This window comes from Hyla sarda, chromosome 9, assembly GCF_029499605.1.
Source record: "Hyla sarda isolate aHylSar1 chromosome 9, aHylSar1.hap1, whole genome shotgun sequence".
Classification (NCBI taxonomy): domain Eukaryota; kingdom Metazoa; phylum Chordata; class Amphibia; order Anura; family Hylidae; genus Hyla; species Hyla sarda.
In genome coordinates this window covers 87750866-87766252 of record NC_079197.1, presented here as the reverse complement: position 1 = coordinate 87766252, position 15387 = coordinate 87750866, and the positions used below count along the sequence as shown (strand labels likewise).

General features: G+C 40.8%; 1 protein-coding gene across 2 annotated transcripts in view; it reads right to left on the bottom strand.

Moving 5' to 3' along the window:
• The window catches only part of LOC130291357 (cullin-4B-like), an 85952-nt gene that overhangs the window by 57229 nt on the left and 13336 nt on the right, over positions 1 to 15387 (bottom strand). For both annotated transcript variants that reach the window (XM_056540032.1, XM_056540033.1), the window contains exons 3-4: positions 2701 to 2816; positions 520 to 623 (exon numbers count right to left, since the gene is read on the bottom strand). In XM_056540032.1, the coding sequence (XP_056396007.1) occupies positions 520 to 623; positions 2701 to 2816 (220 nt within the window). The remainder of the gene's footprint in view (positions 1 to 519; positions 624 to 2700; positions 2817 to 15387) is intronic.

Genomic DNA, 15387 nt, shown 5'->3' with positions numbered 1-15387 from the left:
TCTAACCCAGTGGTCCCCAAACTGCGGCCCTCCAGATGTTGCAAAACTACAATTCCCAGCATGCCTGGACAGCCTACGGCTGTCCAGGCATGCTGGGAATTGTAGTTTTGCAACATCTGGAGGGCCACAATTTGGGGACCACTGATCTAACCCATTGCTGGAGCAGAACAACAGAAAAGACAATGGTGGTGTGAACCCAGCCTTAGGAAACCAAGCACTGTACATAAGAGGATTGCAGACTGCCCGTTGCTGCTGACGCTATTCTCACGTCTCTGCTGCATGGGTCTATTGACTGGACTTAATAGAAACAGAGAGAATATGCATTTCTAACTGCTATTCTAGTCAGTGGAGCAATTCAAAATAACAGAAATGTGTATGCATATGAACCCTGGGTAAGACATAAGATTCAAACAATATACTGCAGGAACATGGGCCTGTTTACATACTTACGGAATGTCAGCTAGATAGACATTACAAATAAAAAAATAAAAAATAAAATCACAAATTAAAAAAGGATATTCTCTGAACTGATGGATTTGTGCTTTGATGTGGTCTTCACATATCTGTCTCAATTGTTTGTAGAGGTTTGCAGAAATTTTATAAGAGCAAAGGTTTTCAACAGCCTAAATACATAAAATATATATATATAAATGATTAACAAAAACTGGAAGAGACTCTGCCTGATGGGGTGTACATTATTCTAAACATCACTTTAAAGATTAAGAACCAACCAAGAAAGCAAGACTGGCCCAGCTTCCATCTATGTTCTGTGGTCATCATCGTATTATAGATATTTACTGAAATGTTTTTCCCAATCCAATCTAAATAATAATAATAATAATTTATTATTATTATTATTATTATTATTATTATTATTATTATTATTATTATTATTATTATTATTATTATTATTATTATTATTATTATTATTATTATTATTATTATTATTATTATTATTATTATTATTATTATTATTATTATTATTATTATTATTATTATTATTATTATTATTATTATTATTATTATTATTATTATTATTATTATTATTATTATTATTATTATTATTATTATTATTATTATTATTATTATTATTATTATTATTATTATTATTATTATTATTATTATTATTATTATTATTATTATTATTATTATTATTATTATTATTATTATTATTATTATTATTATTATTATTATTATTATTATTATTATTATTATTATTATTATTATTATTATTATTATTATTATTATTATTATTATTATTATTATTATTATTATTATTATTATTATTATTATTATTATTATTATTATTATTATTATTATTATTATTATTATTATTATTATTATTATTATTATTATTATTATTATTATTATTATTATTATTATTATTATTATTATTATTATTATTATTATTATTATTATTATTATTATTATTATTATTATTATTATTATTATTATTATTATTATTATTATTATTATTATTATTATTATTATTATTATTATTATTATTATTATTATTATTATTATTATTATTATTATTATTATTATTATTATTATTATTATTATTATTATTATTATTATTATTATTATTATTATTATTATTATTATTATTATTATTATTATTATTATTATTATTATTATTATTATTATTATTATTATTATTATTATTATTATTATTATTATTATTATTATTCAACATACTCTATCCAATACTCTGAGCTGTTGACTTCTGTAAAGCTATGAAGAGTCTTTTTTTCAAAACTTTACTGCTTTGTATGCATTTCTGGGAGAGCTGGGTGACAAATCATTATTACTGCTCCTACAGGGTCTGTCTCACAGGGTTTTCCCTGACTTCTTTAATATTACTGATAAAAAAAAGTTCCTTTTAGATTCTTACTAGTTTACCTTTCTTTCAGTGGAAAACCTCTTACACCTAAAGCATCAAGTCTACCCACTTTGTCTCTTGCCCATTCAGTTTAATCTAGTGGCCACAGATGGGCACTGACTGACCTAGTGATCCTAGCAATATGCCATCTCTGTCTTTAAGGGGATCCAAATAAGCTTTATACCATGATAAGAGCTCAAGTGTCTATGAGGCTATGATGAGCAACAAGAGTAACTCCTCCACCCCCACCCATCACTCTTTGCCTTGACTGACTGATGTACAGGGCTCTGCTTCCAGTGCAGAGCCAGACACATCAGGCAGGGAGGAATGGGCAAAGAAAGGAGTGCATCTTGCAACTCATTACAGCCTCCTTAAATCAACTGGTGCCAGAAAGTTTAACAGATTTGTAAATTACTTCTATTAAAAAATCTTAAACCTTCCAGTACTTATCTGCTGTTATGATCCACAGGAAGTTATTTTCTTTTTGAATTTCCTTTCTGCCTGACCACAGTGCTCTCTGCTGACACCTCTGTCCATGTCAGGAACTGTCCAGAGCAGGAGAGGTTTTCTATGGGGATTTGCTCCTACTCTGGAAGTACTGGAAGGATTAAGATTTTTAAATAGAATTGATTTACAAATCTGTTAAACTTTCTGGCACCAGTTGATTTAAAAATGTTTTTTTTATTATTTTTTTTTTTTTTTTTTTACAGTGAAGTACCCCTTTAAGCTCTGGCAGATTTCCTTTCAACACATATGGCATACATAGAGACTAACAGATAAAAGAAATACTATGTGCAGTATTAGTATAACATACTCACCTGGTATAATTCTTCTAAGTTGTATTTTATTGAAGTGCTATTTTCAATGGCATCGACTGCTTCTTTCAGCTTCTGCCAGGTTTCATCAGTGTAGTTTTCAGGCAGTTTTGGTTTTTCTGTGATCAGGGGGGAAAAAAAAAACAAAAAAACATTGAAGGTTAACCAGTGAAAAATATTCATGTGCATCGACAGCTTTTCAAACAATAACTGTGTATGGGTGTTTAACTAGCAAACAAAATGCAAATATCTTTGGAAACTTCTGCCACATCTACATAAGCACTCCCTATCCCTTGGGACTAACAAAAGTAGTTAATATAGCGGGCTGCTTAACCCACCAATCCAGACCCTTTGAGACAAATTGGCAGTGTTCTGCCACCAAAGTAGCGACACCAAGGTTTCAGGGGACAAGATAATCTAGATCAACAGGTCACCCATTCCAAACTCTCAAAAAAGTTTTTCTTTGTTCATGTAACACGTTGTTCTAAATATTAGCTGACAAATGGTCTGTCCAAAGTAGAAGGGATCTAGCAACACATGTACCAGCTCTATTTGGCTTGAGGGCTGCCCTGATGTTTTCAAAGACCTTTTCAGAAAAAAAAAAGAAAAAAAAAAAAAAGTGTGGCAATCCTATTACCGAGCACGAGGAGGGACGGGGAGTGATAACTGTTTAGTTTGAAGTGACGCTTATTTGGCTTCTACGTACAATGGGAAATGTCATTGATGTGTTACATGTTCTGCTTTCTGATACTATATTGATGTCAAATATTGTGTTCACCACTGCCAGTCTTGTTCAGAATGTCAGGGAATGTCCTGAGCAATGTCTATTTCTTCTGTGTATGAAAACATAAAAATGTGTTTAAAAGGGAGTGACCCATTAGTAGATACCTTTGAAACAGACGTTTATTTTAGGGAAAGTATTCTAATTCGTAGTTCCCGACTCTTTAAAAAGGATATGTTTCCTTCTGATAGCCTTTGGTAGAAAGGTCTGTCTGGGCTTTCCCATTCTATCATTACTTTAAAGTTTTATGAATTTATGGCCTAAAAATTAGGGCCAATACGGATGTTCACTATTTTGGACGTTATCATATCGGCAATTACCTTGCCGATAATCAGCTAATGCCCCGCCCCCGCACAGCACTGCTCTGGCCAGAGACCGCCACCACCTCATTGCCTCCCCCATCCCTAGTTTTATAGTTACCTGTTCCAGGCTACTTCTGGCTCCTGCGGTGTCCTGTGTTATGCTGTGCGCAGCGCAGCGCAATGACGAGTGATGTCCTCAACGCTCAGGAGGACGCCGCCGGAGCCAGAACAGGTAATTTTAAAACCGGGAATGGGGGAGGCAATGGGGCAGCGGCTGTCTCTAGCATGGGCGATGTGGCACGTTCGTGGTGGTTGGACTCAGGAGGACCCCAGGACAGGCAGGGGGAGAGAAGCGGGTGGCAGCGGTGGTCTCTGGCACCACAAAAGCCACTGCAGTTCATTGATTAAAAGAGCCCACTTCAAATCAATGATCTGAAGCGGTGTCGCCAAGGGGGGGGGGGAGATAAATAGCAGATAACTTATACTGGAATATGTGTATAAGTTATCGGCTATCGGCCCTGACCTCCACAGACTATCGAAATCGGCCCTTAAAAAAAAAAAACAAAAAAAAAACAAAAAACATATCAGTCGATACCTACTAAATGTCAGCACAGCCTGAGAATGCATTAAGGGGTTACCCATCTGAAAATATGCCCAATATGCCCATGCTGCCATCATTAACACACAATATAAATTAACCTTGAGTTACCTGTCCCGGTCTCCTCTGAATTCCTCTTTCTTCTGGAGCCCATCAAGGAACACTGCAGCTCAGCAAACCTCTGGCAGCAGCGATGTCCTGCCTCAGCCAGTGATTGAACCCAAACACCAGGAAGCAGACTGGGGCCCAGGCCCAGCCTGACATTTTGCCGCTAAGCCAATAACTGGGCGACATGGGACACGGCTGCAGCCAGCGAGTAGTTTAGGTGCACTCTTGCATATCAGGCCCCAGAAGCAAAATGAGGATTGGGGCAGAGACCAGGAGAGCGATACCAGAGGCACCCGGGGAGTGGCAGATTTTCACCGGAGTACTCCTTTCAGGTAACAGGTGATTATCTTACATATTTACTACAGAATCCACGGCAGACATTGGAGACTGAAACTTCAATTTGCACCAAGGATATAAAGTCCTATGGGCTGCTGATCCACATGAGCTAAGCCCCATTCAATGGGGAGAATACACAGATTTTATCTAGGCAGAAAACACACACACATTACTACCACTGACCAGCTAAAATCTGTGTGTGTTCTGTAGGTCAATCTGATTACAAAGAGACCCAAATTAAAAAAAAGTTTTATTTAACTACGGTACTTTTAATATATCTTAACTTTTTGTAAGAAAATAAATATGCTTAAAATTGTCCTCTTCTGACACCTATAAGACTTATTTTCTGTATACGGGACTGTATCAGGGTTAACTTTGTTGCGGCATGATCTATGGTTTATATTGGTACAATTTTTGTTTTGATGGAACCTTTTGATCATCTTTTAATATTTATTTTTTCGTGGTATATGAAGAGATAAAAAAAAAAATGCAATTTAGAGGTTGCATGGAGTTTTTTACGTTTACTCCATGCAACGTGCGGGTTCATTAAAGGAGTACTCTAGTGCATTTTAATAGTTTGGACATTCCGCATACGACGATACCAAATATTTCTATATTTTATTTATTTACTGTTAGGGTTAATTCACATTTATTAAATGGGCACTGTCAGATTCAATAACTTCTTATATTTGGACATCTCGGCAAAACAAGCCTACAGAAGTAGGCTGGAGAAGCAGAGCACCATAGGGACCGCACAGAGGCAGGAAGGGACCCTGCAGCGGTCATGCACATTGAGAGATGCTAGTACCCCCCCTTCCCCACTAAAGCACTGGTGGCACAATTTTCACCAATTCCCAGCACTAGTGGTATGCCCAGCTGCTGATAGCAGCCGGGACTTCTTGGGAATGAAGCACACTCAGCGTGTAAGTGCACTTCATACACCATGACTGCATTCAGGGCACATTTTTTTTACTTCATTGCCCTTACAGTAAAATAGATGAATGTTTAGCACATTGTGCTGATCAGTATGAGTGCAGTGATACCCAATATGTATGTGTCTATATTTTACTATAAAAAAAAAAAATGCCATCTACAAAGTTACTGGTTTTGTAACAAAAAATAATAATAATAATTTAAATCAACTGGTGCCAGAAAGTTAACAGATTTGTAAATTAATTCTATTTAAAAATCTTAATCTGTCAAGTACTTAGCTCCTGTATGCTGCAGAGGAATTTGTGTCGTTTTTATAGGAGTCTGACCACAGTGCTCTCTGCTGACCCCTCTGTCCATGTCAGGAATTGTCCAGAGCAGGATAACTTTGCTGTGGGGATTTGCACCTACTCTGGACAGTTCCTGACATGGACAGAGGTGTCTGCAGAGAGCACTGATTAGACTGAAAAGAACTTCACAACTTCCTCTGGAGCATACAGCAGCTGATAAGTACTGGAAAGTGAAAGATTTTTCAATTTAATTTACAAATCTGTCTAAGGCTGCATTCACACCACATTTTTGCAATATAGTTCCCGTATCAGGTTTTTGATGAAAAACGGATTCTTTAACCTGTTGGGGACGGAGGGTGTATGGATACACACTCGCGTTCCTGTACTTAAGGACGGAGGGCGTACCTGTACGCCCTCCGCATTTCCAATCACCATAGCTCGCGGGCTGTCATTGGACCGGGATGACTGCTGATATCTATCAGCAGGCATCCTATGACATCGCCTAGGTGGGCAATCAATTCAGATCGGCGATTCGTGGCGATTCTGGGCTGATCGGGTCACTGATGACCCGATAGCCCGGAAAATAGGGATGATCGGAGCCATCAGAAACAGCCCGGATCACCCTAAATGCCGGAATGCCACCTTCCCCTATCCCTTGCCATTGGTCTGTCAGTACGACCACCAATGGCAGTTGGGGGGCGGGAGGGGTTAAAGTTTAGATCCCCCGCTCTGCTCACCCATAGAAGTCCAGACAGAGCGGGGGGGGGGTACTTGAACAGGGCACGGGGGTCTTACCCGGCAGGGGCAGCGGCGGCAGGCACATGAGCTGCGGCGGCAGAGGAGGAGACTGCGGGCGACAGTGAGGATCTCTGGTGAGTGATCTTCTCTGTAGCCTGATGGAAGTAACAAAACTACAACTCCCAGCATGTCCAGACAGCCTTTGACTGTCTGGGCATGCTGGGAGTTGTAGTTTTGAAACATCTGGAGGGCCACAGATTGTAGACCACTACTTAGCGGTCTCCAAACTGTTCTTCCCCTTTGTTGTATAACTACAACTCCTAGCATGCCTTTCGGCTGTCATTGCATGCTGGGAGTTGTAGTTTTGCAACAGCTGTAGGCACATGGGTTGGAATCACTGAGCTAGAATCTGTTTCCTAACTCAGTGGTTCCCCACGAGAGTGCCTACAGCTGTTGCAAAACTACAACTCCCAGCATGTACAGTCTTTGTGCATTTGTATTTTTTCAAAAGCTGAAGGTTAGCGCCCCCCCCCCCCCTCCCCTCAGTATTGCCGGACAGCCATTGACTGTCCTGGCAGGCTGGGAGTTTTGCAACAGCTGGAGGTACCCTGTTTGGGAAACCCTGCCATAGGATTTTGGTGGAGACAAGCGCCAATCCGGGACCGCCCCTATTTCAAATTCCTAATTTAGTCCTCAAATCTGCATGGTGCTCTCTCACTTCAGAGCCCTGTTGTATTTCAAGGCAACAGTTTAGGGCCACATATATAAATTGCATTACACATTTGGGGGGGGGGGGCTTTCTCTCCTTTTACCCCTTATGAAAAGGAAAAGTTGGGGGGCTACACCAGCTTGTTAGTGTAAAAAAATAAAAAATTTTACATTAACATGCTGGTGTTGCCCCATACTTTTCATTTTCACAAGAGGTAGGAGACAAAGACCCCCAAAACTTTTAACACAATTTCTTCCGAGTATGGAAATTCCCCATATGTGGACATAAAATACTCTGCAGACGCACAACAAGGCTCAGGAGTGAGAGCGCACTATGTACATTTGAGGCCTAAATTGGTGATGTGCACACAGAGGTTGGGGTTACAAATTTTTGGGGGCTTTTTCTCCTATTACCCCCTGTGAAAATGAAAACTTTGGGGTAACACCAGCATTTTATTGAAAACAATATTTTTTTATTTTTACGTCCCACTTTAACGAAAGTTCGTCAATCACCTCAGAAAAGATGGTGTGACAAGTTTTGGGGGGCATTTTCTCCTATTACCCCTTGTGAAAATGAAAAGTTTGGGGTAACACCGGCATTTTAGTGTTAAAAACCAAATTTTTCATTTTCACATCCCACTTTAATGAAAGTTCGTCAATCACCTGTGGGGTATAAAGACTTAATTTTCCCCTTGTTACATTCCTTGAGGGGTATAGTTTCCAAAATAGTATGTATTTTTTTTTTTTTTTTTACTGTTACTGATACTGTTCTGGCATCACGGGGGCTTCCTAAATGCGACAAGCCCCCCAAAAACCATTTCAGCAAAATTCGCTCTCCAAAATGCCATTGTTGCTCCTTCCCTTCTGAGCCCTCAAGTGCACCCACAGAACACTTTATATTCACATATGGGGTATTTCCTTACTCAAGAGAAAATTAATTACAAGTTTTGGGGGGGGGGGGGGGCTTTTTACCTTTTACCCCTTGTAAAAATGAAAAAATAAATTGGGCTACAATACCATGTTAGTGTAAAAAATGGAGATTGATTTTTCTTTTCCACTTTGCTGCTATTCCTGTGAAACACCTAAAGGGTGCCCCATTTTGAATACTTTGAGGGGTGAAGTTTTCATAATGGGGTCCATTATAAGGGATTTCCAACATAAAGACCCTCATATTCACTTCAAAACGTAACTGGCCCCTGAAAAATTCTGATTTAGAAATTTTCGTGAAAAAATTGCTGCTATAATTTGAAGCCCTCTGATGTCTTCAAAAAGTACAAACATGTCAACTTTATGATGCCAACAAAGTTAATAGGGATGCCCCAATACAGATACTAGAATACTCTGCATTTGCATGGTATCGGGGACTCGTTTAATGTCCCCGATACCATGTCCGATACCTGTCTACAAGGGGGACAAGCGGGGGGTGCTGTCTACAAGAGGGGGGCGCTGTCTACAAGGGGGCTGCTACTAATTTCTGCAACTATCTATACTACCTACAAGGGGATACTACCCACTATTAAAGGCAATCTTACAGCAGAGTCACCTGCACCAACTTGAATTTATAGGTAGATAGGTCAGGTGACCCGGTTTCTATCACTGCTCACCATGTGAACATCAGTGACACACTGATAATTTTCTATTCATTTCTGATATATGATGTGATAAATTAAATTTTTATTTTATTTTTTAAACGTTTACGCTGTTCACCGTGCAGGATCATTAACATTATTGCCCAGATTTACCAATCTGCTGGGTTTTACCATAGCAACCAAGCACAGCTTGGCATTCACTTTATCAGAGATCAATAAGATATGACACATGAGCTGTGATTGGTTGTTAGAGTTTCTAGGCCAACATTTAAATATTTCAGAAAAATCTGCTGCGATACCATTTAAAAAAATAAAAATAAAATAAGGAAACTTCATTTTTATTAGAGAATGGGCTTTTAAATAACTTTAAATACATTTACACTTTTTTAAGTCCCCATATTATCTGCACTCATTAGGTTGCATTAACTGCTCAATGCGTTGCTACTGCATAGCAATGAACAGTGATATGGGTGCTCTGGCTGAATCATTGAAGTGTCTATACTGTGAATCGTAAGGGGACCCTCCATCCCCATTTTACCTCAGGGTTCAATGACCACCCTGTGCTACCCGACATTTTGTATTTAGGCCTTTAGGAACAGTGATCAGCATCACTCACCCTCACCCCTAAGAGTTTTTCCATATTCTGACCCCCTATAACTTTATTTTCTTATTTATGGAGCTGTTTAAAAGCTTATTTTTTTTCACAGGGAGTGCTTAGTTTTCTTTGGTGCCAATTTTAGGTACCGTATTTTTCGCCCTATAGGACGCACCGGCGTATAAGACGCACCCAATTTATAGGTGCAAAATCTAAAAAAATAAAGATTTTGAACCCAATAGTGGTCTTCAACCTGCGGACCTCCATCTGAAGGTCCGCAGATTGAAGACCACTGCATAGGAGGTAATACTCACGTGTCCTCGCCGCTCCGGACCAGTCACCGCTGCCCTGGATGTCGCTCCATCGCTGTCGCCGTGTCCCCGTCGCTCCGGAACTTCTCTGCTGCCGGCCAGGTATCCTCGCTCTCCGTCACCGCCATCACGTGGTTACGCACGCCGACACACGTACGCGACGACGTGATGACGAGGAAGGAGAGCGCCAGCCATACAGGGGATCCCTGAACGGAGAAGACACCGAGGAGGCAGGTAAGGTCCCTCCCGGTGTCCTGTAAGCACTAACCCTGCTATTCAGTCGGGCTGTTCGGGACCGTCGCGGCGGTCCCGAACAGCCCGACTGAACAGCCGGGTTAGTGTCACTTTCCCTTCAGACGCGGCGGTCAGCTTTGATCGCCGCGTCTGAAGGGTTAATACAGGGCATCACCGCGATCGGTAATGTCCTGTATTAGCCGCGGGTCCCGGCCATTGATGCCGCAGGGACCGCCGCGATAGGGGTGTATTCGCCGTTTAAGACGCACCGACTTTTTCCCCCCAGTTTTGGGGAAGAAAAAGTGCGTCTTATACGGCGAAAAATACGGTAGATGGGACTTTATAATCTATGTTGTTTGTTTTTTTTTTTTTTTTTTTTTAAGAATGCAAGTGGCCTTAAATCGTAGTTCTGGCACTTTGTATGTTTTCAATTATGGAGTTCACATTTTACAAAAGAAAAATAAATCAAAATAAATTGGCATAAGTACAGTGCATCGCAAATATCATTAATTATAATCCAATCAAAGCAAAAGAAAGAAAAACATATCCGTGCAACACATTGATAAATGAAGATCCAGCTGATCAGTGCAGAGATACATATCAGTGCTGAGATATTAGGAGATTCCAAACATATCAAGAAAACAAAAATTTAATTATAGAAACAATTCCACTAAGAGATGGTAATCAGTAACCTAGTAAAAGAACATTTATAACCAAAAGAAGACAGACAAAAAAAAAAAAGAAACCCACACAAAAGGGAAGAAGGAAAGGGTGGGAATGAAGAGGTCAGAAAGTAGATCTCTCAAGGAAACTATCCCAGGGATCCCAAACAGAAGAAAACAAATCTCGCTTAGGCTGGGTTCACACCACGTTTTTGCAATACAGTTCCCATATCAGGTTTTTGATAAAAAAAAAAAACAGATGCCTCAAAACCGGACTAAACTGTATCAAAATGTGTGTACAAATTTTTATCTGTATACGGCTGAAAACCATACACGGTTTGAAAAATGTCCGTTGCATCCGTTTTTTTTAAGAAAAAAACGTATACATTTTTAACTTTTCACTCCATTATGAATAAAGTTTCACTTGTTTGATCGAAATTCCAAGAAAAAAAAAAAAAAAACTGTGCAAAGTCAAAAACCATATGGAACGGTACACACATATGGTTCCCATTGACTCCCATGTTAAATTTTTTTTTTTTTTTTTTTAAACATACGGTTTTTCACCTAGACCAAAAACAGTGGTAGGCCATGGTTTTCTGTCCAGAAAAAAAAAAAAAAAAAAAAAAAAAAGTAAAAAAACGGAGTCAACTGTATACGTTAGTGGTCCCCAAATGGTGGCCCTCCAGATGTTGCAAAACTACAATTCCCAGCATGCCTGGACAGCAGTTGGCCGTTTGGGGACCACTGGCATACAGTTTTGAATGGGAAGTCTATGGGCACGGTTTTCTGTACGGTTGCATATTTTTATTTTTTTAAGAAATCGTATGCCGAAATCATATAGCAAAATCGTGGTGTGAACCCACCCTTATTCAATGAGGTTGTGGGGTACTCAAGATCACATTTCTTGCTCCATGGCCTGATGATCTATCACTGAAGGAGTGACCTGTCTCATACAAAATTTTGCTATCAATGCCTTTGCTGCCAAAAGAATTTGTAACATGAGTTTGCCGCTTCTCTTACTCAGGGTCTGAGGGGATAGATGGAGGGCAAACTATGGGTTAACTTATCTGTATTTTCAGTTGACAAAAGTAACATGTGTACCAAATATCTCCAGCCATTTGGAAGGCATGCCGGAATATACACACACACACACAATGGGGGAGATTCATCAAAACCTATGCAGAGGCAAAGTTGCCGATAGCAACCAATCAGCTCGCTTCTTTATTTTGCAGAGTCCTTGTCAAGAAAGAAGAAAGCTGATTGATTGCTATGGGCAACTTTACACACACACACACCCCTAGATCGATAAAGTTATTTTAATAGTTCAGACATTTCCACACATTGGTAATGACAATAAAGCAGGGGGCAATCTCATCCATAAAAGCAACTGCTAATTGTCATTTCACTGCCTAAATGCTGTAGTTGCTTTTGACCATGGCATCTAAGGGGGTTAATCATATGCGCACATAAAAAAATAAAATATTATAATAAATACTAATAAATAAAATAAATATATTATATACACATATACATACATTCATACATACACACACTGATCCCTCAACTTACAATGACCTCAACTTACAATGATCTTTTCTGGACCATTGTAACTTGAAACCAGACTTAACAATTCTACGGACAGTCCAGATCTGTGAAAAGTGTCAATGGCTGGAAGAGCTGACCAATCAGAATGGGCATTTTACTGGTAAAACACCTGTATTACTGAAGTGTATGCACTGACTGGCTGTCTGGTAGCGCCCCATACAGTGCAGGGAGATACTACATGTTCTGTACTACTCTTTACCTGTGCCACTGTTAGCTGCTCCTTTGGACACTAAATGGGGGTGGCTCAATTTTACTTTTTACGACAGTGCATTTACTGTACAGCACCCTGACGTTCCTGTCCTCTATATAGACAGTGATTACAGCTCCCAGCTGCACTCTTACTTTTATATGGAAGGACTTGCTTTATCTATATTAGTTATCTACTTTTTTTTTTTTTTAATCCTCACTCTTTTTCCTATTCTTGGATGACAGAAGATGTGCAATCTGCATCAAAACAATAGAAAATGTGGGCACCCCAACAGAAATATCATCAATAATGAATTGTACCTCCTTTAGCAGAAATAACAGCCTCTAGATGCTTCCTATAGCCTGTAATGAGTGTCTGGATTCTGGATAAAGGTATTTTGGACTATTCCTCCTTGTAAAACATCTCCAGTTCAGTTAGAGTAGTCCAGTGGTGAACAACTTATCCCCTATCCTAAGGATAGGGATAAGTTGCAGATCGCGGGGGGTCCGACTGCTGGGGCCCCCTGCGATCTCCTGTACGGGGCGTGTTGACCACCGCACAAAGCGGCGGCCGAAACCCCTCAATACAACTCTATGGCAGAGCCGTAGCGCTGCCTTCGGCAATCTCCGGCTCTGCCGTAGCGCTGTATTGAGTGGGCATGTCGGCCGCCGCTTCCTGCGGTGGTCGACACCCGCTATCTGGCCGGAGAGCCTGGCCCCCGTACAGAGAGATCGCAGGGTGCCCAAGCGGTCGGACCCGCCGAGATCTCAAACTTATCCCCTTTCCTTAGGACAGGGGATAAGTTTTTCACCACTGGACTACCCCTTTAATGGTTGCCGAGCATGGACAGCCAGCTTCAAATCACACCGCAGAATTTTAATAATATTCAGGTCTGATGTCTGGAATGGCCATTCCACAACTTGCACTTGTTCCTCTGCATAAATGCCTGAGTAAATTTTGAACAAAATTCAACTTACTTTGCAATGGATTCCTCTACATTATTCTCAAGTATCTGCTAAAACTGAGTGGAATCTATGCCACCCTCAACATTAAAGGGGTACTCCGCCCCTAGACATTTTACCCACTAAGGATAGGGGATGTCTGATCGTCCAGCCGCTGGGACTTCCCACAAACTCTGTCCCGGCACCCCGGCATTCTGAACATTTATGGCTGTGATGTTATCACCCACCCCCCCCTTATTCACTTCCATGGGATCGGGTGTGACAATTACACCATGGACGCTCAAAACTGGCGTTCTGAACCTAAAATGTTCAGAACGCCAGTTTGCTGGGCCAGAGATAAGACTCCCAGCAATGGCCACACAGCATGATTGAACCTCCGCCGAATTAAACTGTCGGTACCAAATGTTTGTCTTGGAATGCGGTGTTCTTTTGATGCAATGCATCACGCCCCTTGTTATGACCAAATAACTTTCATTAGTCCACAGCATCTTCTTCCAAAATGAAGCTGGCTAGTTCAAATGTGCATGTGCATACCTTAAGTGACTGTTTGTGGCGTGTGTGCAGAAAAGGCTTCTTACGCATAATTCTCCCTTACAGCTTCTTCTTGTGCTAAGGGCACTAAATTGTTGAACAATGCACAGCGACACCACCTGCAGCAAGATTGTGTTGTAGGTCTTTGGAGGTGGCCTGTTTTTTGACCGCTCGCCACCATTCACATTTGCCCCTCCAATATTTTACTAGGCCTGCCACTTCTGGTCTTAACAAGAACTGTGCTTCTGGTCTTCCATTTCCACAATATGTTCCCCACAGTAGACAAAGACAGCTTAAAGGGTTTTTGCGCTGCCCTGACCACCGGACGCTGTGAGCGGAGCTCCGAAAGTTCATTACTCCGAACACTGTGTGCGGGCTTCCGTGTTCGCGGCCGCCACGTCACGCCCGGCCCCACGTGATGTCTCGCCCGCCCCCCTAACGAAAGTCCATGGGAAGGGGGGCGCGACCGCTGTCATGCCCCCTTCCCATAGACTTTGGTAGATAGGGCGGGCGAGACGTCACGTGGGAGCAGGCAAGACGTCACGCCCGGCGGCCGCGAACACGGAAGCCCGCACACAGACACACACACACACACACACACTAAAAACTGGTGCCAGAAAGTTAAACAGATTAGTAAATTACTTCTATTTTGAAGTCTTTAATCCTTACAAAATTTAGCAGATGTATGCTAGAGAGGAAATTATTTTCTTTTTAAATTTATTTTCTGTCTGACCACAGTGCTCTCTGCTGACACCTCTGTCCGTATCAGGAACTGTCAAGAGCAGCATAGGTTTGCTATGGGGATTTTCTCCTGCTCTGGACAGCTCTGGATAGGGGCATCAGGTGTCAGCAGTAGGGATCGACCGATTATCGGCACGGCCGATATTATCGGCCGATATTCACGTTTTTTCCCCGTTATCGGTATCTGCTTCTAACCTGCCGATAATGCGCAAAACAAGGCGTGTGCACAAATCGCGGGACTTCAGTCCCGGCCCTGAACTTCAGGCCGGGACTGCTTGTTTTGCCGTGCGGAGCAATTGCCTGACAGCATGGTGAAGAGAAAGCTGTCAGCTGTTCCGCTCCTCCACTTCTCCACTCCCTCACCTTTCTCACGCTGCCATCCACGGCAGGGGTGTCACTAAGTCAAATTATCCGGGGCCTGAGCCCCATATGTCAGCAAAGGAGCCCCGAATGTCAGGAGGCGGTAGTGGCATATTTACAGG